Raw genomic sequence first — 27,614 nt, 5'->3', positions numbered from 1 at the left:
ATTGGAAACTAAGCATGTCTAAAGATGAACCACAGGGAGCTCAGATACGAAGCCCAGCCCTCTCATCTTTTAAAGATGTTATGGGTTGGGTCAATAGCAATCTCTCAGGTGTTGAATATTACACACAGGACAGGAAAGCCAGTCCCTGAGAGGAACATACTTTCCGGAAACCAGATCCAAAACAAGCCAACAAATCACCCCCCGCCAACTTAACCTCACAAAATGATGCACTTCCTGGAAATGCCACCAAACTGATTTCTACAAAGAAAGAATGTTCAAGTATCTAGGAATTTTTTTTTTAGTGAGGCAATTGGGGTTAAGTGACTTGCCCAGGGTCACACAGCTAGTAAGTGTCAAGTATCTGAGGCAGGATTTGAACTCAGGTACTCCTGACTCCAGGGCCGGTGCTTTATCCACTGCGCCACCTAGCTGCCCCATATCTAAGAAATTTTAAGGAGCACGGACGCTTCAGGAAGTAAAGTAGTTAAATATAATGGGACTGAAATAAAACCCCAGGCTTCATCTAGCCCTTCTATTTCACAACAAAAGAAACTGAGGTCCAGAGAGGTTAAGTAGATTTTCCCAGCCACACAGATAAAAGTATCTTTTGAACATTGTAAGAGCTTCACAAATACTTTTTTCCATGCATCCATGCATGCATCCATCCATCCATGCATCCATGCATGCATGCATCCATCCACCCATGCATCTATCAATCCATCTATCCATCCATCCATCCATCCATCCATCCATCCATCCATCCATCCATCCATCCATCCATCCATCCATCCATCCATCCATCCATCCATCTGATTATGGATCCATATTCTCCGACTCCCAATCCAAAGGCTCTTTTCCTTGCTGCTTCCCAGCTAGAAGGGCATGACTGTACCCATGGAAAGGGGTAGAGCAGTGAGAAACTGCCTAGAGATGAAAAGGACTGAACAGAGAACAGCACAGTGTATAGAGGCAGGTGAACTGCCTCTTCCTCTCACCTACATTCGATGAACCAATGCCGGATCTGGTCCTGGAGGCTCTCTTTGATGTCTGCACCTTCTAACATCTTCAAATTTGTCTTGATGGTAACCAAAGCTTCTTGATACTCCTCCTCGTGTTTCTCCTGGACCTCATAACGTAGGAAATTCACTTTCTGAGCATTGAGAAGTGTGTTGTTGAAACTTTGCAGGTGTGGTGATGGGTTCTGAAAACACCAAACAAAAACCCCACCCCAAGCCCAAGGATTAAGATCATGGAAGTCAAAGGAAATGGATTTTGCATATTAGTTCCATGAATCAAATGAGAAACTGTATTTCAGAATGTCATGTGAATCTTACTCTTTTGTGTATCTTTGGGCAGGCTGTGAAGCCTATGCATCCCCTCTCAGAACTGTATTTTTAAATGTATAAAGTACAGGATGGCAAAGGCAACCTATCATATTGAAATTAAGATGTGTTTTTTTTCCTATCCAAAGTCACAGACCCTTTAAGATCAAACCGCTAGTGTACCCCGCCCCCCCCCAGTCAAGAGGGAAGTGCCTACTAGGGAGATTTTCATTTTTGATGGAATAAAGGAATTTCAGATCTGGAAGGAATTTTTAGAGTAAGTTTCAAGCCCTATACCTGTCTGAACCAGAGGTTATTCATACTCTTTTTATGTACAGAAGAAAATTATTTAGTATTCATTTTCATTGCTAGAAAGTCCTAAGAAATATCAATTAATTCATTTATCAATAAATATGTAATAAGCCATCAACTTGTATGCATGTACGACACAATGCTAGGCTCATTGGGATGGAGGGGTGTGGTAAAATATGAAAGTTTTTAACAGTCGGTTAGGATAAGTGAAAGACGCCAGTTTTTCAAGGACCACCCTTTTGGGGAGGAGATGAACAGTCTGCCTGCTGCGCATGTCAGACTGCCTGCCGGGTACAGTCCGCCTGCTGCGCATGTCAGACTGCCTGCCAGGTACAGTGCGCCTGCTGCGCATGTCTGACTGCCTGCCGGGTTTTTTTGACTTCCGGGGTGGAGAGAACGGGAGTAGCCTTTTTTGCCGGCTTGGCGGGACTCCGGGCGGCGCGGCACAGACGGTCTGACTCACTCCAAAGGTGGCCTAAATCGGTTTGGTGAGTTTTTTATAAGGAATATAGACAGCCTAGATTTAAGACGATTTGTACTGTATTTCTGTTTTCCTATCCTTCTAATCAACAACACCTTATATACAATAAAGGCTCTATCTAGAAAACCAGAAGCTTCTTCCATTTACTAGTCTGGGAGATGAATTAAGGGAAGGGTTAAGTAGGGGAGATTTATGATCTAATATCCAATTTTAAATCTCACAGTTTGGCGACCCCGAAGGGACCTTAAGGACCCTCCCACCCTCCCTAGTTTGGCCATAAGCCGGCTAATTCGGTGGATTTTCCAAATACCCCCCCCCCCCCCCCCCCGCGGACTTTCCCTTTGTCTAATCTCCCTTAAAGACTTTAAGCCTCTAAAAGTCTTGCTTTAAACAGAAAAGCCAGCCCAGTTTAAAGGGCAAGATGCTCGAATATTCTACCATCCCTTTGATTTTTCTCATCGGAATGTATTGGGACAGCATAACATCCCGACTTAGAGGAATAGTTTACTCAATGGTCCTTCATAACATTATTGGTTTTTTCCTCATTCAGGCAGCAAAAAGTTTTTTGTATAATAGTATACGTGAGAATCTTTGGGAAAATACGTTTAATATAAGTAGAAATTTTATGCCTGCAATTGAAATACCTTTTAATACCACATCCATAGTTCATACGACTAAGGATTTTATTTTTTTTTGTTGTTTTTTTTTTGTTTTTGTTATTATCATTGTTTTTGTTATTATCATTGTTATGATGTGGGGGAAACTCTCACATATGGAGAGAGACCTCAAAATGGCTGTTTCTACTAGAGATGATCCAAGTTCAGAATCAGATCAGCAGAAACTACTCCCTCTGCAGGAAGCTATAGAACATAGTAAGAAGGGAGTGCCAATTCAAGTCAGAAAATATAGCCCCTTTAGACCAAGTGACTTGAGCGCATGGAAATCAATCATCCCTAGTTTTGAGAAAAATCCAAACACTGTAATTTCACAGTTAAGGACTATATTTAATGCATATCAACCCAGTTGGGCTGATGTTACTTGCCTTTTGGAAACTTTACTGTCCCCAACTGAGATTACAGATATTATCTCAGCAGGAAATGCCCTTGTTGCGAAAGGTAAGGCCGATGTGGAATGGCCTCTAAAGGATCCAGAGTGGAATTATAATGATGATAGGGATTTCCAAAGATTAAAAGATGCTAGAGAAACACTTCTGAAGGGAATGGAATCTTGCTCTAGAAAACCGGAAAACTGGCAGAAATTTTTAAGCCTACCTCAGGAGGCTAATGAAAGACCAAACAGATTTTATGATAGACTTTGTGAGGCCGCTAGACAGTACACCAGATTGGATCCAGTAGATTTAAGAGATTCCTGTATCATTCTCAACACATTTGTTTATAATTCACTGCCAGAAATACGCAGATACTTTCTGAAACAATGTCCAGACTGGAGAAATCTCTCAGTAGATAGAATTAAGGAACTTGCAAATTATGTCTTTGACTCACGTGAGGAAGATCCAGATCACCCTAAACAGAGCATTCTGGCACCAGCGATTCCTAGTCAGCCATGTGGACACCGGAACAAGGACACTAAGGTGTGTTGTTACTGTCGTAAGGAGGGGCATGAATTGAGAGAATGTAGGACTTGGAGAAGAAATTCTAATTCTAATTACAGGCGAAATCAAAATAGAAATAGATCTTTTTGGAGGAATACAGAAAGGCAGTACCAGAATAATGGTAACCAAGACCCCCCTCAGAAGAGGACACAGGAATGATGGTGTCTTGGGGAGGAATGGAACATAGATAATGAAAGCCATATATTCCCAGATCCAGATTTTTTGAATGCACTTGTGCCAGTCCATTCACCTCCCCAGAGTAATGAACCACATGTCACCTTAAAAGTGGGGGAGACTTATTATGATTGTCTGCTAGACACAGGAGCCTCTAAATCAGTATTAGTAAGCAAACCAGATGCTGGGTGTAGACCTGTAGGATTTTTGAATGTAGTGGGAGTCTCAGGAAAGAGCCAGAGAGTGGCAAAATTGAATCCTCGCATGGTATCTATGGGGCCCTTAACAGTGGAACATTCATTTTTACTCATGCCTGATGCCCCTGTAAATTTATTAGGTCGTGATCTCCTTTGCAAGCTTAGAGCAACCATATCTTGTGCTCCAGATGGGGCTGTCTCCTTACAATTGCCAGAGGATACTGTTCATTTATTACCTATTTTACTTACAGAAGCTCAAGGAACAGCAGGGGAGGTATCCAAAATCCCCTCTGACATTCCTGAGTCTTTATGGGCCTCATCCCCTAATGAGGTGGGGCTCCTTAAGTCTGCCATGCCTGTTACCTTTAAAGTTAAGGGGGGACCACCCCCCTCCATTCCACAGTATCCATTGTCTAGGGAAGCAATAGAAGGGATCACCCCTATAATTGAGGCTTTGAAAAGCCAGGGTATTATTATTCCATGTCATCACTCTCCATGCAATACTCCCATTTTGCCAGTTAAAAAACCCAAGCCTGGGCCAGATGGTAAACCTGTTTATCGCTTTGTGCAAGATCTTAGAGCGATTAATAATTATGTTATTCCTAGACATTCTATAGTCGCAAATCCGGCTATGATAATTTCATCCATTCCCTATGAATCTACATGTTTCACAGTGGTAGACCTTTGCTCTGCCTTTTTCTCCATACCAGTACATGAGGACTTCCAATATTTATTTGCTTTTACCTGGAAAAATAGACAGTGGACCTGGACTAGACTCCCACAGGGATTTGTAGACAGTCCCACATTATTTTCCCAAATTTTACAGCAGGATCTGGCCTCTATTACCTTTAAGGGCTCCACACTAGTACAATATGTAGATGACTTACTTTTGGCCTCTCCTAATGCTGAAATTTGTCAGGAAGATAGCCGTCACTTACTGCTGGAGCTGCACAAGAGAGGACACAAGGTTTCCAAGACAAAGGTACAATGGTGTTTGCCCCAGGTAGAATATTTAGGATTTATTTTGGCTGCTGGAACTCGCTCTGTCTCTTCTAAGAGAGTCCAGGCCATTCAACAACTCTCTGCCCCCACTACTAAGAGGCAGTTGAGAGCCATTCTGGGAGCAGCTGGGTACTGTAGACAATGGATACCCTCTTTTGGTGAAATTACTAAACCCCTCATAGCTCTTACAAAAAGTTCTGTTCCAGACAGTTTACAGTTGGATCCCCAGCATCTCTCAGCCATAAAAGAATTAAAACGGGCCTTGTTATCAGCACCTGCCCTAGGACTGCCAGATTATAGTAAGCCTTTCACTCTCTTTGTGCATGAACAAAGGGGGGTGGCTTCTGGAGTCCTGACTCAGTCACTGGGGCCTAACCAACGTCCTATAGCCTACTATTCAATTCAGCTGGACCCTGTAGCGGCTGGAGCGCCACCTTGCCTTAGAGCAGTGGCGGCCACAGCGCTTTTGGTAGAAAAAGCCTCTGATTTGGTCCTAGGTAACCCTCTAACTGTGCAATGCCCTCACGAAGTGGAGGCTCTCTTACTACGTCACAGGACACAAGCCTTTTCAGATCAAAGGTTGGCTAAGTATGAAATAACCCTGTTAGGTAATGAGAATATCACTTTAAAACGCTGCACAGTTCTTAATCCAGCAACACTACTCCCTAACTTACCATTCTCGGGGGAACCGTTGCATGACTGTGCTTCTTTAGTTGATATGGCTGAAAAACCCCGTGATGATCTTTTTGATACACCTTTAGAAAATCCTGATCTTGTCCTCTATACAGATGGTTCCTCATTTATGAGAGAGGGAACCCGTTTTACTGGAGCTGCTGTAGTTTCTGATTATGACACCCTCTGGGCAGCTTCTCTGCCTTCCCATTTTAGTGCACAGGCTGCTGAACTTGTGGCTCTTACACAGGCCTGTAATATAGCTAAAGATAAGAGTGCCACCATTTTTACTGACTCGAAATATGGCTTTGGCATATGCCACTTTATTGGTATGATTTGGCGTCAACGAGGCTTTCTAACATCCTCGGGCAAGGCTATTGCCAATGGGGACCTTATCAAGGACCTCTTAGATGCCCTAAAACTGCCTTCTTCCCTAGCCGTTGTACATTGCCCTGCCCACACAGGGAATAGTGATCCTGTTTCAAAGGGAAATGCACGAGCCGATTCTGCAGCCAAGCTTGCTGCATTAGAAGCTCCTGAACATGTATTTAACCTTTCACCTTCTGAGGATATTCCTTCCAACCTAACCTATGACGATTCTGAAGTAGAAAAGTGGAAAAAGAAATTTAAGGCGAAACAGATCAATGGCATCTGGGTGTCTCCGGAAGGTAAGCCATTTCTTCCCCGGAAATTCTACCACCAGGTATGCCTCTCTGTTCACAGAAAAGGCCATTTTGGTACACAAGGCATTGTAGACTCTATTAAGAGAACCTGGATAGCACCAGGTGTGACTAATACAGCATCTCGAATCTGCTCGAGCTGCTCCACATGTCAGTCTTATAATCAGTATGCTTTTAAGGCCAAAGCTTATGGAGGGCGTCCTCTAGCATATACACCTTTTGAGCACTTACAAATTGATTATATTACTATGCCAAAAGCAGGACATTATAAATTTTGCCTTGTTATAGTTGATCAGCTCACTCGGTGGGTGGAGGCCTTTCCCAGCCCCCGAGCCACAGCTGCCTTTGTTGCCAAAATTCTTCTTAAAGAGATAGTACCTCGTTTTGGCCCACCAGCCCGCATCGATTCTGACAAAGGCACACATTTCACTGATTCGATTTTATCCCAAATCTACTCTTTCTTGGGAGTGACTCCAAAATTCCACACGCCCTACCATCCACAAAGTTCAGGCCAAGTCGAACGTATGAATAAAGAGCTTAAGAGTATGATTGGCAAATTATGTACTGAAACCCATTTGAAATGGCCTGATGTTCTACCATTGGCATTATTCTATCTACGAAGTAGACCAAGAGGAGAACTTCATATATCTCCTTATGAAATGCTTTTTGGTCACCCTCCTATCCAAGCTAAAACTTTTTCCCCAGTTTATACATCACTGGTGGGAGGTGATACTTCTGTTGCTTCCTATATACAGGAATTACAGACCAGGCTACGTGAACTCCATGAGGCAGGAGCTGTGGTCCAGGCAGGACCATTAGACTTTTCATTGCATAACTTCAACCCAGGAGATAAAATATATGTAAAGAATTTTCAGAGAACCAGTGGAACTCAACCTGCCTGGGAAGGACCTTTTCAGGTATTATTGACAACTCCTACCGCCATTAAAATTGGTGAAAAAGACTCATGGATTCATTGCTCTCATATAAAGCCTGCACCATTCATAGGTGAAGAGATTTCAGATAGACCTGAGGTAGACGCTAAAGAGGTAAAAACCCTAACGATAGCAACTGTTAAAGAGCAAAGAAAGTTCAGAGGAAACAGGAAGTTCCCATTTAAGAATCCCACTGATCAGTTAAATGCTTTGGGACTCAGTCTTCGTAAAGTATCAGGAGACGGAAATTGCCTTTTTAGGGCTTTAGCAGACCAGCTAGAAGGTCACTGTAGAAATCATCTCAGACACAGACAAGAAGCTGCTTCTTATATGATTAACCATAGACAAGAGTTTGAGTCTTTTATAGTAAATGACTCCCCTTTTGAAGAATATGTTGATGAATTAAAGAAATTTGGAAAGTGGGGAGGAAATGATACAATTGTAGCATTTGCTAAGCAGCATCAGCTGAATGTTGTGGTTCATCAATTAAATCAGCCTTTATTGAAAATCAGTGGCACAGACAAAACTGATGCTACAGAACTCCACATTTTCTACCATAAAGAACATTATGACAGCATTAGAAAGATCAATGACAATTCAGAAACCCCTGCCACTTTGGCATGCAGAGAATTGGGGAACCAGTTAAAACAATGTGGCATACCCCAAACTCTAGCAGCTTAAATACCTTATAATTTAACAAGCATTTCCTTCTACAGGCAAAAGCACTGAAGTACATGGCCTAGTTTTCTGGCCTACCTCAACTATTTTTTTTTTTTATTTTATTAATTTTTGGGTTTTTTTGTTTTTGTTTTGACTTTTGAAAGGCACTGAAAAGACCTGGAATTGACTGCACCTTTAAGTTCTTTAAGAGCACAAAAGGGTGCTTAGCGAATCTTTTGCTTTTTATTTTTTATTTTTGGTTTTGCTTTGGTTTTTTTTTTTTACTTTTGTTTCTTTTGCTTTTCTTTAAAACTAAATTTTGTAAACTAAGTGATTATTCAAAGACATTTTAAGTATATGCTGTGGGTGAGGCTATCGGGCCTCAGAAGCTACCAGAATTCTTCTTTTTTTTTATTTACTCTTTCTTTTTGAGAGAACCATGAGTTCTAATGAGTTTTGTTTTATTTATTTATTTTTCTCCTTTCTCTTGTATGTTGTTCTGTTTAACTAAAAAGTACCAGAAATTGCTTGATACCTCACTGAAAACATTGAATATTGAATCTTGCTAATTGAAGTCTTATTTCTTTTTGATGAATTAATCACCACTTTAAGTATCTGCTACTGTTATACCAGAGAATTCATGTATAAGATGATGTGGTCTACTTGCTAAAAGAAGATTATGTAATAATGTCTAAAAGAAGATTATGTAACAATGTCTAATATAATCAGCTATTTACATTCGTTTATTATTTATATGTCATTATACTCTGGGTATGGTTTGGAATTATTGTATATATCACTAATATATTCTCAGTTATGCAGCATAGCACACATTTTTACCATCATATTGTCTTTGGTGAAATTAATGAGATTTCAGAAATATGGAAACTTATCATTTCAGAGACTAACTTGCTGTGAACTCTGACGCAGGCCCTGGAGAGAATATATGTGCAACAAAAGGAGAGACAGGTATACGTAAGTCCATGGTTTGCTTATGATGGTGACTATGTAGAGCACAATTACTAGGCACAGTCCAGTATTCATCCTCTCTCCCTCCTAATTTAACCTAATTTAACTGAACTTATTTATCTTTTTATCTCACTCAGTTGAATTCACCTGTGGCCTAGCACAATCACTGGCTGTCTCAGAACCATGAGATATGGTATGATAACCTTTCCATAACATTTTCAGGTGTCATGAACACATACTAAATTTGGCTTTGATCCAGACACATGGTGGTAAAAAGTGTTACACATTGCATAACTACCTCAACCCTCTATTACAAGTCTAACCATATAAAGGAGGGAATGTAATGGAATTTATTAATTTGATCATTGACAATGCTATGCTAAGGTTTTAAAAATACAGCAATTCAAACAGTTAAAGAAGATAATCCAGCTTTCCAGACCAGAGTCCAGAATCCAGTTTTCCAGACCAGAATCCAGTTTCCTCCTGATGACATCTTACCACTTCAAGAAGACAAGAGAACTCAGAGACTTTATATGAACTGTTTTGCTTTATTAGCTTTTACTATCTCCTTTCTGTTATATACTATCTGTAACATGTACTCTCTGCAGAGGCTCTCCCTTTGCAAGACTAATGTCAAAGCGTCGGTTCATGAGAAAAAAAAAAAAATCGCCCCTCTGGACAAAACTTTCCTCTCTTCCTTTTCTGTATTGTTGTTCGCATATTATTAGTCAGCAAAAGTTATTATATTCTTTTTACTGTTCCATCAAGGAAACATTCCGTTTCTTGAGGAAGCAAAGGGGGGAAATGTGGTAAAATATGAAAGTTTTTAACAGTCGGTTAGGATAAGTGAAAGACGCCAGTTTTTCAAGGACCACCCTTTTGGGGAGGAGATGAACAGTCTGCCTGCTGCGCATGTCAGACTGCCTGCCGGGTACAGTCCGCCTGCTGCGCATGTCAGACTGCCTGCCAGGTACAGTGCGCCTGCTGCGCATGTCTGACTGCCTGCCGGGTTTTTTTGACTTCCGGGGTGGAGAGAACGGGAGTAGCCTTTTTTGCCGGCTTGGCGGGACTCCGGGCGGCGCGGCACAGACGGTCTGACTCACTCCAAAGGTGGCCTAAATCGGTTTGGTGAGTTTTTTATAAGGAATATAGACAGCCTAGATTTAAGACGATTTGTACTGTATTTCTGTTTTCCTATCCTTCTAATCAACAACACCTTATATACAATAAAGGCTCTATCTAGAAAACCAGAAGCTTCTTCCATTTACTAGTCTGGGAGATGAATTAAGGGAAGGGTTAAGTAGGGGAGATTTATGATCTAATATCCAATTTTAAATCTCACAGGGGTATACAAGAGGCACAAGTTATAACTCCTATCCTCAAGGTGCTTGCAATTTGACTGGGGAAAGGGGTTAGTACTAACACAACAACAACAATGACAACACAATAGGTAAATAAACCAAGGTGCTTATGGGAGGAAAGGGATGGTTCACTGTAGGTTAGAGTTCTCATGGAAGATATAATGGAAGACATAGGACTTAAGGTGGACCTCAGGGAAATGGAGGGCTTTGATATGGAAGCAAAGAATGGGGAGGGAGTCCTAAGAGAGGGGAACAGCCAAAAACCAGCCAGGAGGGACACACCATCCTTTGCAGATGAGGAGACTGACTGGCTGGACATCTGCCATCCTCCATAAAAGAGGTTAAGGTTCTGTGATCAAGTGAATATCACTCTAATAACCATACCAAGTCTTAATCAACCTCACACTTGGCACATCTCTAGTCCAACACCATCATTGCTCAGAGGGGGGAAAGAGTATCAGAGAGATGAAGGGACTTGGCCAAGATCACATAAACAGTGTCCAGCTCTCAATACCTCACTTCTGACCGAGAGTCTCCCCATTCAATGATATGGTTTACGGCCAATACCACCCAAGATATGAAAAAGTATTTGCTATAAAGGTAGTTTAAAACGAATTTTAAAATGGAATTGCAACTACAATCATTACATTTTTGTTGTTGCTTGTCCTTCATTCTCAAAGAGGAACATGACATCAGGGTGATGGCGTATCTTGCATTGAATTGGATTGAAGTGAGGGAGGGCTGTGGAAGGTCACCAACCTCACTCTCTCCTCCAGAACCATCTGGGTCCAATAGCAAGATATACATAAGGATGACTGGAGATGGCCCTGGATGTTTGAGGCAATTACCCAGGGTTCATACAGCTAGTAATGATGGAATCAAAGAACTCTCAAACTGAGGGCTCATTCTTTCCTCCCCGCCCCCCATACCTTCCTTTCCTCCAAATTTCCCTGTTTCTATTGAAGGCACCACCAGGCTTCCAAGAACTCAATTTTATCACCTGGGAATCATCCTGGACTCTTTGCTCTTCCCTCTCCTCTACCAAACACCAATGAGCTGCCATGTCCTTTCCACTCCATCTTCACACTGTCTCTCGCTTTCTCTCAACTCACAGAGCTGTCACTCAAGTTCAGGCCCGTGGCAACTTTTCCTATTGTAATAAGTATTGAACTTCTCTCCCTGCTTAACCTCTTCCATCTCACTCTCTCATATAATTGTCAAGATAATTTTGCTAAGAGTTACGTCTGCTCCCCTGCTCAAGAATATTCAGTTGCTCCCTATAGCCTTTAGGATAATATACTAACTCTTTGATTCAGCATTTAAGATGCCCACAATCTGTCTCCCTCTGACCTTGCAAGCCTTTTTCATATTCCCCTTCTAGTCAAACTGGGCTACAAGCTGTCCCTTTGAACGTGACAGTTTCCTTCCTATTTCCAATCTTCCCAATGTGAACCTAAGCCACTTAACCTTTGTGATTCTCAGTTTCCTCCCTTGTAAAATGAGGGTCTTGAACTTCATGGCCTTGAAGGTCACCCCCCCATACCCAGAAGGCAGCAACTCTTCATTTGGCCCCCGAGAATCCTCATCAGCCCCTACAATGTTCAGCTCGTGCATTTACATGCTTCAAGCCCACCCCAATGCTTTCCCAGTCTGCTGATTCACGCAGCTGCCATTTGTATCCTCTCTCATCCTTCACAGAAAAGAAGATCCATGAGAGCAGGGATTGGCCAGTTTGGGTTGGCAGCCCCAGCCCTGAGCCTCTGTCATGTAGGGGATGTTTGATAAACATTTATTAAGATAAAAGGGAATTGGAAAAGGCCCATTTCTGAGAAGGGAATTAAATTAATGGAATTCTCTTGTAGAACAGCCTCTCCATGGCAGGATTTTTATGTTTCTTCTGCAATTTGTTGCAGAATTACTTTAGCTTTCATTAAAGTAATGAAAATGTCATTTACTTAATCATCTCCTGTTTCTAAGCCTCTATCTTAAATGGGCATGGTTCCTAATGCGAGCATTTAAAAAAGGAAAAATATTATTTACACATTTGGAGATTTTAGCTCCTGTGAACACTGGTCATTACAGAATGAAAAATGCTCGTGACTATTTCCTCTGCTTTCCCAACAACACTTTATTGATCGTTTTTATTGTTTTTCAATTAGCATGTCTTCATGAGTGAAGTGGTCCTGCTAATTTGTCCCTAAACGGTGCCACTTTCTTTTTCTCCCAGATGGATACACACCCATCCCATATGGGATGGTCTTTTTCTCATCTCTACCTATGAAAATCAATGAAGCCCCAAATAGAGGAGCCCTATTTACCATTATCTCCTTAAAAGCTATGGACTTTTATCACCTTTAATTAAATATTTAGGGACCTCTTCTAAAGAATAAGGGACAACCAGTCACCCAAATTTGAAAATTCCACCTCTTCCCATTTGTATGGAGTCTCATATTTGAAAAGGTTCTTTAATAGACACTTAGCTGCTTGTTCCTCATAAAAATTCTGAGGGGGGGGGGCCGGGGAGCACATATTCCTATTCCACTTAAGATGTGAAGAAATGGAAATTCATAAGTGACCTGCCTGAGTCACTGGTTCCACTAGTTCCACTGGTTTCACCAAGCTAGTTAGTGCCAAATCAGCTAGAACTCAGGATGCCCTGACTCCTATTTAATCAGTCTGAGAGGCAGGGATTGTCTTATTTTCATCTACCCAGCACCCAGAATAATGTTTGGCACGGAATAAATAATAATTAAGTTCAGGTACAACCAAAGACAAAAACGAAACATCCCTGCCCTCAAAGGGTTTACATTCTATTGGCGAAAATAACATGTACATATGTAAGGATATACTTTCAAAAAGGAGTGAAGGAGGAGCACTAGCAGCTGGAGAGAGCGGGAAAGCTTCAGGTAAGGGTTGGTATTTAAGCTGAAGTTCCAAGGAAACAAGAAATTCTAAGAGGTACAAATGAAGAGGGAGTGGAGTCCAGGCATCAGGCACAGCCTGTGCAAAAGCATGGAGGTGGAAGGTGGAATATCATCTAGAAGGAACAGGATTCTTTTGGAGCACATGTCTTAGTCTTAACATGTGTGTATTTATACACACTCTTTTATGTAGACTTTTTCTGATAAAAATTCATGGGGGTCATTTGCAGCTTCTCTCTCTCTCTCTCTCTCTCTCTCTCTCTCTCTCTCTCTCTCTCTCTCTCTCTCTCTCTCTCTCTCTCTCTCTCCCTCCCTCCCTCCCTCCCTCCCACTGAGTTTAAAGGTGGTAGATACTCTGTATACACAAGCCAAATGTTAATGAGCAATTTTTCCCCCTTTGGGCCAAGAGCATCCTTTCATCTTTAGCAACTTGTCTGCCCGTGTGAAATTCAAATTTGTTAACTCACCACATAAACAGCACCTCATTTAAAAACAAATTACGAATATTAGAGGGAGCCAGAGAACGAGGCTGTAATGCACTCGGTATCGAGCGACATCAGCTGAACAATAATGCATCTTAATGAAGGCTTCCCACGTGAATACACCATGATATTTACAAGCTCTCCACCGTTAATGACCCGGAACTGGATAACGAAACTTACATTTATAGCAAGGTCCTCTGTCAGCAAAAATATACATATTAATAATTGATGTTGCTGTAAAAATAGGACATAATATGACGCTTCTTGAGTTTGTGGGAAAATAGGACTGCACGGGCCATTAACTTAAAATGCTTATCTAATGTTTGATGGGCTTTGTCTTTTAAAAACCCTTGTTCAAATTAGTGAAACAAAATGGACATTTGCCCAAATGAGAATCTGGTCAATCAATCAGAGACATTTAAATATACTTACAAAGAAGTGATTTTAAAAGTTTTCAACATCAGAAAGATCACTGCCTTGGGGATGTTTTGCCCTCAAAACTCATATACCATCTCCTACCCTCACCAAAAGGAAAAGGTCTAGCAACAGCTATAGCTAGAAACCACCTAATTACAAAAGGGAAAAAAAGCATCTTATGGGATCCTGCAATCTGAAATGCTGAGAATAATTAGCATCCTTTGTCTTTTGAACACAGGATGCCTTACTGTTCATTTGGAAATACTCAGAGGTACTCCCTCAGCCAGATCATTGCCTGCTCCAAGTATCCTTACTGCTCTATTTTGACAGATGGGATGCCTAATGGCGAGGAGGTAATGGCTCTCTGATTGTTTCATTTTGAGGTGGGGAGGTGAAGAATGTATTCCTTGATTTATGAAAATGACCCATTTCATTTCATTATATTCCAGACTAATGTTCTTATGTTTTAAATACTGTGCTATGTAAATATACAGCAGGAGCACCGCCCCCCGCCACCCCAATGAGGAGTGGAGGTTGGGCAGAGGACCAGAGATTGGGTATTATTTAGCCTTTCCCTCATAGTGAATTCAAGATAAAACAGGTTAGCTTTCTTTTGTGATTCCCCAAGATAAATCCAGTAGATGCTGCTATTCCTGCTCTCTGTTATTGTCAAAAGGTTTCCACTGTCAATGTTTTTCTTCCTGAAAATCTTTTGTGTGAAATCTCCTTCTTGGATTGTTCTTTGAAAAGACTGATTACGGGTCTAGAAGATTCAGTGTTAAATGTTAACAGATGTCAGGATACTTTGCAGCTTGAAATTGGTCACACATGTATTTTGCAACAAAACACATCCTATTTTTTTTAACAGTGCGTTTTGTTCAATGGGTAAAGTTTTCAGGATGCTCTGTTGACAGAAAGCTTTCCATTTTATCATTAGAAGTGGCCCAGAGGAGGACAAGGAGGAAGGGACGGTGTGGAAGGACCACGACCTGCATTGTTGGAGGGAACACTCAGCTCATTTTCATCACAAAGTCCCTGGGGTCTTTGAATGCATGAGATGTGACTCTAAAGTCATCGAGCTGAGGATGTAACACACATATAGACTCAATGAATACTATGCATATTGCCCCCTTGTAGGTCATTCTCCTGGGTCAAGGCCAATGCCATTGCTCCAGCTGTGTTGGAGTGCTTATTGGGAACTGCTGTCAGAGCACGTGGCACACTCCTCAGCCTAGGCATCATTCCGATAAATCTTTGTCCTCTGAGGATGGAACAGATTCCTGAAAATGTCCCCGAGTCCCTCAGGGAAAATGCTGCTGAATAAGATGGGTGAACCAGCTGGGTAGCCAAGGATGGGGGTAGTATCTGGGGGAAGAAAAGGGGGTCACTATAAAGGAACATGATTGATTTTCTTGTGTGGCTTCAGATGATTCCAAAAATGTCTGCAGAAGCAGTGCATTGGTGAAATGTCCAAGCAAGTGCCCCGGGGAGAAGACAGGAGGCAAGACAGTACAGCGGCTGCAGAATGATGAAGCAGGAAGACCCGGCTTCTACTGCTGGTTTGAACCCTTACTGGATGTGTTAACCCAGGGCAAGGTCTCAGGATTTCTGAGCCTCAGTTTTCTCCGCTGCACAGCGAGGGTAGCACTTACCCCGAGGAGCAGTTGTTAGAATCACACCAGATGTATTCTACTTTGCATAGCCTGCAGTCAGTGACTAATTCTTGGAAGGGAATGACCCTCATTTCACACGGAAATTCAGACAAGTTTGTTTTACACAGCTGATTTCATCGAAGGATCTCGAAGGAAGGGATTTCCCTGTATTTCAGGTTTCAGTTTGACACTTCTCAAACTGTCTGCTTCCCCTCCCCTTTAATAAGTGCTCTTTCAGGCAAGATTTATTATAACAAAAATATTGATCTCAGGACAATATCCAAAGTAGGTGATGGCCATGTCAACATACCAAAGGAAGGTCAAAGGGATCCCCAGAAGGAAATCTATGACATTCATGGAGCCTTCTTGTTACTTGATCTACTCCACTGATGCTGCCAATTAAAATAATGGTCACATGCATTCTGGAGAATACTATTTATTCTGGCTGGGAGATTCCAGAATGCAAACATTTAAAACACTGTATCTAGGAAATATGACGACCCCACAAAATGTGTTTGGTATGGAGTACGAGAGAGCTATGTTATGGGTAATGATGTCATATTATGTAGGTTTCAAGGCCATTCCCAAATATGTGTTCCTGGGCCTCCTGCCAGACTTCTTCTTTTGAAGATCCTCAAATATGATCTGACTGGATAAGCCAAGTGATTTAGGCATTAGTACAATGTAGCAAAAAGAAACAATGGGAAAGAATAATTTCAAGGTAGCAAGAGAATACCTTAACCAGAAATACATTAGAAAAACAGCATATCTAGAAATCTTCTTGGATCTCAGGAAAGGTTTTGTTATGACAAATGTATCACTACACTCTTGAGCCATGTGTAGAGATATTTGCCATGACCCAGATATGTTTGTCATCAAGATCAAATTCAAAAGGACATTGATTAATTAGAGGATTATAGCCAAGAATCCAAATATACCTCCTTCCTTCCATCAAAAGAAAAGCCAATTCTCTCTCTCTCTCTCTCTCTCTCTCTCTCTCTCTCTCCTATCTCTCCTCTCTCCAATCTCTTTTCTTTCTTTCTTTCTTTCTTTCTTTCTTTCTTTCTTTCTTTCTTTCTTTCTTTCTTTCTTTCTTTCTTTCTTTTTTTCTTTCTTTCTTTCTTTCCCTCTCTATATATCCTTATATCTATATAGATATATCCATATATCTATTGTTTCATCGAGGAAACACCCTGTGTTTCTTGACAAAACAAAGTGGGGAATGTGATAAAATAATGGAATTTGGCAGATGCCCAGGAGCCCCACCTGATTTAGTATTGTTTGAATTGGGTAAGAATGAGAAACTAAGTACCCACTTAAGGATGAGTGGATGGAGGCCACACCTGGCTGGCCCTGAGTGATGTGCTGGTGTACTACTGACGTCAGCAAGAGACCACTCTCAATCAATCAGCTTGAAGGACCTCCCCTTTGGGGGAGGGAGAGAGGAACCAGGAAGGGAAGAGACATTCATTCTGGCATGAGGGAGAGAGAAAGAGAGGCGGGACTCAGGTGTGTGCTCTTTGGGAACTGCTGAGGCCGGGTGGTGCTGTGATTGAAGGTCGCATAATTTTCCTTCTCCTATTCCTTTTTTCTTTGTCCCTATTTCATTAACCTTACTTGTGTTTTAAATTTGTTCTCATCAATAAACCCTGTTTTGTTTTTTTTCTGAAAGAGACTGTTAATCTCCTTCCTTACCCCAATATTACAGCAAGTTGCCCAATTAATTCCCCATACTAAATTTGGCCCTTACACTATATAGATGCAGATAGAGATATGAAGAGTATTAGTTCTAATAATAGGTCTATATGTATATATAAAATGTGTGTTAATATAAGTATACATACACACACACATGAACCCAATAGTAGAAAAGGCACTCTTTAAAAAAAAGAGTATACATATAAAAGCTAACATTTATATAGCTACAAAATCTGCAAAATATTTTACATGTCATCTCATTTTGTCCTCATAGCAGTCATGTGAAGCAGGTGCTATTATAATTCCCATTTTGAAGATAAAGAAACTGAGACTGGGAGAGAGTGAATGAGAGGGTCATGTGGCTCCTAAGTAATTGAGGCAGGATTCAAGCTTAGCATTCCATATATGATTAAATTATCAGTCATTTCTATTCAGGATAAGCCATATCATCTCACAAATAAAGTTTAAAATGCAAGCTTTGTCCTAGGTCACCATGTTTACCTGGCTCTTAAATTTAGGAAGGAAGGTGGTCTAAGGTAAGGAGAGAGTGATTTACAGACATCGGGAATGCCAGCGCAAAGCCAAGGAGATGGGAGATGGTCTGTTTAGCTGGATCACAGAGTGCACAGAATCACTGAGGCTGGAAAGCCAGGCTGGCACCAGGGTGTGAAGGGCCCTCAAAGATACAAACAAGAGTTTATCATTCATTCTAAAGGCAAAAGGGATCCACTGGACATTCCTGAGTAGGGAAGTCACAGGATCAGACACGCACTTAAGGAAGTCTCTTTGGCAGCAGGGTGGAAAACGGACAAGAGTAGGGAGAGGCTTGAGGCAGGAAAAGCAGTGAGGAAGCTGTTGCATTAAACTAGGTGAAGGAGGATGAGTATGAACTAAGGGGGTGGCTGTGAATACAGGAAAGAGGGCCAGATAGGAAAGATGCTACAGACTTAGAAATGAAATGATTTAGCAGCTTAATGGACATGACATCAGGAAGAGTTTGAAGTCCAAGATAACCCTGAAGTTACAAACCTGGAAGATTGGAAGACCTGACATGTCTTTGATGGAAATAAGGAAGTTTGGAAGAAGACTGGTTTGGGGAGGAAAGATAGGGAGCTGAGTTTAGGATGTTTTTGGCATGAGATATCTCTGGGATGTCAGGTTTGAAATTTCCAATAGGTAATTAATGATTGGAGACTGAAGATCCACAGAGAGTCAGGACTCTGTGAATCATCAGCAGAGAGATAATTATCAAACCCACAGCAGCTTTTGAGGTCACTGAGAATACAGAGGAAGAAATGGGTTGAGGACAGATTTGGGGAATAAGCAAAGTTAGGGGGCATGATATGATGGTGAGCCAGCAAGGGAAATAGCAGGAACAATCAGATAGGTGTATGAACAAGGGAAGAGTAAACGTCATGGAAACCTAGAGAGGAGAGAGCATCCAGATGGTGATCCAGAATATCAAATGCAGCAGGGAAGTTGGGATGTGAACTGATCACCAGCATTTGGCTATTAGAAGATCAATGGTAATTTTAGAGAAAGCAGTTTCAGTTAAGTGATGGAGTTGGAAACCATATTGCAAAGGATGAAGGAAATTAGTGAGAAGGGAAGTAGAAGCAGTGAATATAGTTAGCCTTTTTCAAGTATACTCTAAAAAGAGAAGAGATATATAGGATGATCACTTGGGATGATATAATCTGGTAAAAGATTTTTAAAGATGGGGCAAACTTGTACATAGTTGAAGGCAGGAAGGAAGTAGCAGTAGCTAGGGAGAGGTTGAAGGTTCGTATGAGGGGATTGATTGAGAAGACAGGAGATGGAAGGATCAAGCACACATTGAGAGAGGTTAGCCTTGGGAAGGAAAAGGGTTTTGACTTCTTGGTCAGAGACTGGGAGAAAGGAAGAGAGAGTAAGAGACGGTGTCAAGGGATTCTGAGATGAAGAGAAGGGAAAAGATGGAACTCATATGCACTGGCTTCTATTTTCTCAAGAAGCAAAGCCCTCAATGAAGAATAAATGAAGGGCACAGCTAGGTGGCGCAATGGGTAAAGTACCAGTCCTGGATTTAGGAGGACCTGCATTCAAATCTGGCTTCAAACACTTGACACTTACTAGCTGTGTGAATGAATGGGGAGAGGAATAGCGGGAAGTATGAACAGAGAAGAGAAGAGAAGATTCAAAACAGCTTCTATGAGGAGTGAGGTGGGGAATGAATTAGGGAAGAATGAAAGGATTACCTTACTGCAGTGAGGGCACAGTGGAATCTGGATCACATGAATTTGTCATGTATCCAGTTAGACTGGCTATATGACCTGTACTCCACGCAGGAGTACAGGAATAGGAGTGGAAGAGCTTGACGGTGGGAATGAACTGGGGATGATACGTGGCATCAATAGGACGGTATGCAAGGGATTTGAGAGCTGAAGACATTTAGCAGCAGGATAAAGAAAGAAAGTGAAGTCCCCATTGGGCTAATGGTATGAGAAAATACTGAGGGGTGGAGAGATTGGAGCTCATGATGAGAGCAAAGATTAGGTTTGGGAGGGGTGAGGAAGAGAAAGACATGCAATGATGGGAGATGATGGTCAAATGGGTGTGTGTGTGTGTGTGTGTGTGTGTGTTTAATTAAGGAAGTGGGATGTTTGTTGGTAATGGTAGGGTGTGACCATCCCAATGAATGGCTGAGGTGGAATAGGGTATGTCATGGGATTTAAGGAAGCTAAGGAATTGGGATGTCAGGGAGCTAGAAAGAGCATAAATGGTGAATTTTAAGGTTCCCTAGTCAAACAGTAAGAATCAGGCAGCAGAAGACAGTGAGTCAAGTGCATGCACTGTAATCATATTTTATCTGCTTGGTTTTCCTCCCATGGATTATTGGGCAATTCACTGAAGAAGACCTACAGAATTCTGGGGCTTATTACTCTGTAAAATGCCATCCAAAAACAAGATCGTTCTTTCTAGGGAATCCCTCTTCTCGCCGCATTCTGTGCAAGGGGTCCTCTATGACCTTGGTGAACATCTTTGGCCCAAGCATGTGTGTCTCTTTTATGTTTTTGTTGATATCAGCCATTAGTGGTTGTCTCCATGACTGCATTTATCAATGAATCTTTCATGATATCCACATAGAGGTGAGAGATTCCTCATTGGAGATTTGCTTCTACGGATTCATTTTGCTCTATGGAGGCTCATGCAAGAAAAAGCTCTTTCACAAGCTAGCAAATCTTGGGGATTCAGGATGAGGTTAAACAAAGGAACATTTAGTCAGCAAGCTCATGTACTTTACCAAGCACTACACTAAACACCAAACAAAGACAAAAATAACGGCAGTGCCTTCCCTGAAGGAGCTTTCTAATGAGAGAGACAAGACATGGAGGGGGTATGCTGGCTGGGAGGGGACACTTTGTTTTGGAATATTTCAGGAATGGGGATCAGAGCCCCAGGAAGTCGACTGGCCTACCCCTTTCGGTTGTAGTAGCAGTAACAGCAGTATTGATTTTATTATTCATCAGAGCAGTGAGGAATAGGTGAGTACAGAGGTATTTATTCATAGGGTGGTTAGTGAGAAGATAGCAGAGTTAACTGAAGTGCTACATGTGTTGTCTTGGTATAGTGGGCCAAACAAGGCCCTCACCAATCAGTATTAGTCTATTCGCAAGGACTTACGATTTGTTTTTGAGTGATGGCATATTTAAATTAGGTTTTGCTAAATTCACTAAGCATAAAAGAGGCACTTTTACATTGGGAAAACCAAGAAAGGAACAACGAGGCAAGGCTTCCTGCCCCCATTTGATTGTTAGGATACCCAGTCCATCGGGAGGGGAGAGACAGCCCCCACTCGGAGGGTTAGAGGGCTGTCCCCAGAAAGTCTCGGTATATTTATGAATGGCTTAGATCAAAGGAAGCTGGGAAATAAGAGGGGCTTGAGAAGCAGTTTGGGGTTCCCCTGAAGTGATCGATGCTTTTCTGGTCAGATTTACTTTATTTTGGAAGTTGAATGGGTCTTAGACACCATGATTTATTTGTGATTAAGACAAACATGTGCAGCAGAATCATGTGGCTTCACTCCCTCAAGGGAAGCATGCATTTCTAAAGTTCTGGGACATAGATTTTCATACTTTGCTCAAAGAAAATAAAGAGGCTCTCCAGAAAACGACTGTAAGCACTTTGGTTGTATGCTGATAGCAGAGCTAACCAGGGAACAACACTGTGGTCATTCTCAGATTCCCCTAACCATTGGAGAATTTGAAACGTTAAAAAAAATGGCTGAGATTTTAATTCAGAATTAAATAGCTCTGCAAAATAAATGTGAAGAAATTCTATGGGGTTTTTTTTTGCAAGTCTCCCCCCAAACGGTGGGGTCAATAGGCTATTTTGCTATTCTCAACAATGATGGAGGAGGAGGCCTTGCAGTTTGCATAAGGACTGGAATACAGGGAAAGCAAATTTATCATATTTACACACAAAGATCTATGGTCATTTTTGGAGGGCTGGCATGACTGTACATCAAAGGGATATGACCTGTGGCACTCGACATATATATCAAGGCACACAGCTGTCTGGTCCATTTGTTTTCCTTAGAGTCCAGAAAGAAAGGCACAGGGGCATTCAAAAGTGAAAGAAAATAATGAAACTAAAATAGAGGAAGAAAAAAGAGCCAGCCTAGAGTTATGGCCCTGTTTCCTGACAAAAAGCACCGAATGGGTGGCCAGGGGTCTTCTTTGTATGTTTCTGCTTCAAGAACCATGCCCCACCCCCAAGACAAAATCCAAGTCTTAACTGTTTAATCCAAACAGAAATAATTTTCATCATCATTTTTCCTTTGAAAGAAACATCCTTTCAATATGTGTTTACCCCTGATGATCACTATTGCTATTATTCTGAATGAGACAGAAGTGTATAAGATAGAGTTAAAAAAATGAACAACCACCCAAAAAAGCCCACATATTAGCAGATGCCAGCCATGAGAAAGGTGATGAGAAAATTCATTCATTATCTCTCTATTTGGAGGTCTATTCCAAGGGATAAGTGCTATTTTTTTTAAAGTCATGTTTTATGCCTTGATGCTTCCAATTGAAAATGCTAGGTGAACTGGGCTCCCTAGGGGGAAATGGAAATCTGCAATTCACCCCGGCACTGGTGTAATATACAAAACAACTGCATTCAACTCAACAGGAACTGATTGACCTCTTACTATGTCTTCAGGCGGCTAGGCCTGGGGAAATACAAGAGCAGGAGATTATAACCTTATTGGTGAGACATCATACACACACACACACACACATACACACACACACACACACACACACACAGAGCAATTTTTAAAAGCATAATAATAATACAAGAGAAAACACAAGTGCGTGGCAGAAGGGATGGCACGGGCACTAAATAGTAAAGGAAGGGGAGGAATCCGTACTGAATGAGAAGAGTAGTCCATGCCCCCGGCACCACCCTGGGCCATTCCTTCTGAGGGTGGCACCAGTACAGATCTCATTGAGTAGAATGTGCTTCCCTACAAAGACTAGCCAGAGCCCATCAACAACTCTTCACAGAGTCATTAGTCATGAACTGATTTGTCTGAAACCTCTGAGAACTCCTCTATACTTCTGGCCCAACCTTCAGCCTTCCACACATCTAATACTTTGGAAGGTCATCAGGGCTTTTCCACAAAGCTACCTTTTAACGCAGCTTTAGAATTTACTAAACAAATTCAGCAAAGAAATCCATATTAAACCCCATGACCAATACTTACTAAGCACTTTGTAAGTGTTCATTCATTCATTCATTCATTCTTATTCTATCTTCGTTTCAAATCCTGCCACTGACATAAACCAACTGTGTGACCCTTGGTGAAGCACTTAATTGCTCCCATCCTCAGTTTTCCCATCTGTGAAATGGGAATGATAATAGGACCTCTCAAAGAGCTGTGAGGACCCAGCGAGATAATATATGTAAAGCACTTTGAAAATCTGAAAGTGCTGTACAAATGCTCACTATCATTATTCATATCTATAAGTCCAACAATGTTCCATAGAGAGGGAGCTCAGTGGCCCAGTGATGAGGGGGCCGGGTCTGGCATCAGGAAGATCTGTTGTATGACAGCCAGGCAAGTACTTAACCTATGTTTTCCTCAGTTTCCTCACATGTAAAATGGGGGGAAATGACAGCACTTATGTTTATTTATTTTTTTTAATTTTTGGTGAGGCAGACAGGGTGAAGTGACTTGCCCAGGGTTACACAGTAGTGTCTGAGGCCAGATTTGAGCTCAGGAAGAGGAGTCTTCCTGACTCTAGGCCCAACATTCTATCCAGCGTGCCACCTACTTTTCGGGGAGGGTACTTTTCCCAAAACTTTTTCCAGTTCCCAATATGCATTTTTTAAAAGATCAATCTATAAATCAGTCTTCAAGATTTATTAAGCACTTACTGTGTACCAGGTATACAGTAGGTACTGTATACCTAGTGCTAAGCACTAGGGATATAAAGAAAGGCAACATCAGCCCTTGACAAGAGCTCATCATATTCTGATGGGCAAGACAACACCCAAACAGCATTGTGTGTACAGGGCGGATGAAGGCAATCTCAGAGGGAAGGCAGGAGCAGCTGGGGAGCGGAGGGGACTGGGAAAGGACCCCCCCCCCACCTCAAGAAGGGGCAATTTGAGCTGAGCCTTGAAGGAAGCCAGGAATCTGGGACCAGGGGGAGAGGAAGGATGACATTACAGGCAGGTGGCACACCCAGTGACAAGGCAGAGAGATGGGGAATGTAGGGAGGCCAGCATTGCCACAATGATACCCAGTGCTCTCTCTGTGTAGACGGGCTGTGGTTTCAGGTCCATGCCTTTTCTGATGATGTCTAGGCCTTGTACTGTTTGGTCTACCATTAATTAATCTAACCACAGCCCGCCTGTGACCCTTCTTGGACACCTTCTCACCATGCTGCATAGACTGCCACCACTGCCTTCATTTCAACCTCTCAGCACCCTGGACAGCTCAGGAGCCTAGCTCTTGCCTTAGCTTCTGCCCGTCCTGCTCCCCAGCTCTCTTTTCTGGGTGGTATTGTCCCATTAGCAGGCCTTGCTTCCCTGCATTCAGTCAGTGTCTGGCACACAGGGAGCACTCACTAAATGCCTTCCTGATTCACCTACGCACAATGGGTAGTTCAGATTCTCTACCAAGGCAGGCGCTCACACAGAGGTCAGAAGTGGTACAAGGACACTCTCCAGGTCTCTCTGAAGAACTCTGGAGTTGACTGTGTGACACGGGAGACCCTGGCACAGCACCACCCAGTGCGGCGTGCCCCCATCAGAGAAGGCTCTGTGCTCTACGAGTGGAGCAGAGCTGCAGCAGCTCAAAAGAATCGAGATGCACGGAGTGAGAGCCCTCTCCACTCCACACGTCCACACGGACCATTTGTGCCCGGCCTGGGGCAGAGCCTCCCGAGCTCCTACTGGCCTCATCAGCCACGGTTGGGCACGCTGTCTTGGCTCTAACACCCTTTTGGTCCTCTGCCAGGACGGAGGACAGCCACCACTCGAGTCTCCATTGGAATGTAAGCTTCCTGAGGGCAGGCACCGGCTTTCTCTTTCTCTGAAGCCCCAGCTCTCAGCACAGGGCCTGGCGCGCACAGACAGGAGAGTTTAGTCGTGTTCACTGACTAGCTCTCTCGTGCTTCAGGATCTGCTCCCAGCCTTTCTACCCACCATGAATCTCTGCTCCAAAGTCACAGGGTCTGTTTAACATCCCTCAAGAGTCCTTGAAGGGCTTTGGTGCAGACCTATCCCTCTGTCCACTGGATTGAACTGAACACTTTCTTAAGGTTCTCTCAATGCCTGCTCCTGTGCATGGTCTGGGCCCCCCCCCCCCCCAGCGCTGGCATCAAACCAAGGGTACATTCTGCTCCGGGGCTCGGAAAGTGCTCCTGGTGGGGAGATGGGGCGACTTCTGTGAGTGCTTCTCTGGGAAGGACGGCGCATGCCCTCCCCATTCAGAGGCCATGGGGGAGGGGGAGGCCTGGGGCTGAGGTGTCTCCCAACAACGGCAGAGAAGATTTGTCATTACGGTGTCTCTGGGAAGGTCCCAGAGGAGCCCAGTTCTCACACACACATGCTCCAGCAAACATTGGAAAACAGCACTGGGCTGAAAAAAAGAATCCAAAGAGGAACTATAATAAATGCCTTCATTGGACCCAAAACTGTCCCACGAAACAGCCAGAGGCCTAGGGCAATAGGAAAGAGATTGTGCCAGAGAAGCCCGTGTGAGAACAGACAACTAAGATGAAAACCTGCCAGTGTAGACCAGAGACTCCTCCAAGGGGCCCTAAAGCCTGTAGCTCTCGAAGTCTGGGGGTAGGGCTGGGGACTCAGACAAGGAAGCTCTAGGGAAGTTAGAGATCTGCAGTTCTGGCAGCGATGACCATGATGACCAGGGCATGCGCCAGGGTGGGACACACAGGGAGGGAGGCTGTGTCATGATGGGCACAGAAATCTCAGTGGAACAGCCCAAAGCAAATACAGAATGCCCCCTGACCTAGGAGGCAGGCACAAGGGGCCACTAACACTCCAGGAGAGTCGAGCAAAATCTCAAGTGGGAGGGAGATCCTGAGATGAGTCTTGAACGAAACCAGAGGGAAGAGGAAGAGAATTCCAGAGATGGAGGAGGCCCCAGGCAAAGACATTCCAGGGAGAGATGGCATTTGGAGGGCCAGAAACAATTGGAACCAGACATTCATTAATGAAGGGGAGTCCATAGTTTCCCATCATTGGTCATTTGGGTGTCCACTCCTTTGACCATGAAATCCTCTTAAACTTAAAAAAATTCTCTAAAATGAAGATATTAGAGATTTGTCATTAAGTCAGAAAGAAGATAGGCAGAAACAGGAAGAGAGAGAAAGAAAGATAAGGAAAGAGGGAGAAAGGGAAAGAAAGCAACAGAGAAAGAGCAGAGAGACACACAGAGAGGTGACTCATAGACATTAAAGCAGGCAGAAGTTTCACTTTTTGCATGAAGACTCACCATTCCTAGAAATATCATTTCTTCTTCCTTTTCCTTTACAGTTTTCTTATACTGGTGGAATGAGCGCCAGAACTGGTTAGAAACAAGAATTGTGAGATCAGTGAGCTGGTTATCATGTGGAAAAAGGATACCCCTCCTGCGCCACCACCCCTCCCTCAGCAGGCGCCTCGGTTCCCTGCTGACCAGGAAGGCAGGACCCTCCAGCCCCATGAAGGCAGAACTTTCACAGGAGGAGCTTGTCACCCCACAATTGGCCTCACTATAACACTATAATTAGCAGTCACATGGCCCTTGGCCCAATTCACTGCCCAGTGTTAGCTGAACTTTCCTCTATTTCATTATAAATATTATAATGTTGTATTTAATGTATTACATTTATTTATATATATTTATTTATAAACATATGTAAACCATAAATATATTTATAACATAAGTATATATTTATAATAAATAAATCTATTCATAATGTATTATAAAACAAATTTATTTATAATATAAATATATAATATATTTTAATATAAATAAATGTATTTGTAATATGAATATATAGCATATTTAAACACAAATATATAAACATATGGAAATATAAATAAAAAATATTTAATTAAATTGTAATATAATTATATATTATATATATTGTAATATAATTATATATTAGAAATAAACAGAATATAGAATTATAAATGTGGTCACTGTGAATGGAGACTCCATTGGCACGAGGAAAAGGTTTTGCCCTCTGTATCTAGAACCCCTATAGAGTTCCTCTCCTCCATGCCAATAGACTCTTCCTTGGTAAAGGTGATAAAATGAGAGGAACCTTGATCTGGGAAGGAAAGGAACGTATGCTTTCTATGTTTGAAAAAAATAATTTCTAAGGAAGAGACAGGGTGACCTAGTGGCTACAGAGCTTATGATGGAGTCAAGAAGATGTGGGCTCAAGTCCCACTTCTGACACACCCTGCCCGTGTGACCCCGAGCAGGTCATTTAACCTTGAAGATACTCTCACCCAGAAACCCTCTATACTACACAAAAGCAGCCCATTTTATAATGGTGGAGGGG

The 27,614-nt window shown here is 42.3% G+C and overlaps 1 protein-coding gene across 1 annotated transcript in view; it reads right to left on the bottom strand.

The window, feature by feature from the left end:
* The window catches only part of IQCA1 (IQ motif containing with AAA domain 1), a 220,034-nt gene that overhangs the window by 161,541 nt on the left and 30,879 nt on the right, over positions 1-27,614 (bottom strand). The window contains exons 5-6 of the mRNA XM_044005245.1: positions 26,555-26,626; positions 996-1,201 (exon numbers count right to left, since the gene is read on the bottom strand). Coding sequence (XP_043861180.1) covers positions 996-1,201; positions 26,555-26,626 — 278 coding nt within the window. The remainder of the gene's footprint in view (positions 1-995; positions 1,202-26,554; positions 26,627-27,614) is intronic.

Source organism: Dromiciops gliroides, chromosome 4 (genome assembly GCF_019393635.1).
Source record: "Dromiciops gliroides isolate mDroGli1 chromosome 4, mDroGli1.pri, whole genome shotgun sequence".
NCBI classification, from domain to species: domain Eukaryota; kingdom Metazoa; phylum Chordata; class Mammalia; order Microbiotheria; family Microbiotheriidae; genus Dromiciops; species Dromiciops gliroides.
This window is presented reverse-complemented; position numbering and strand designations above follow the sequence as displayed.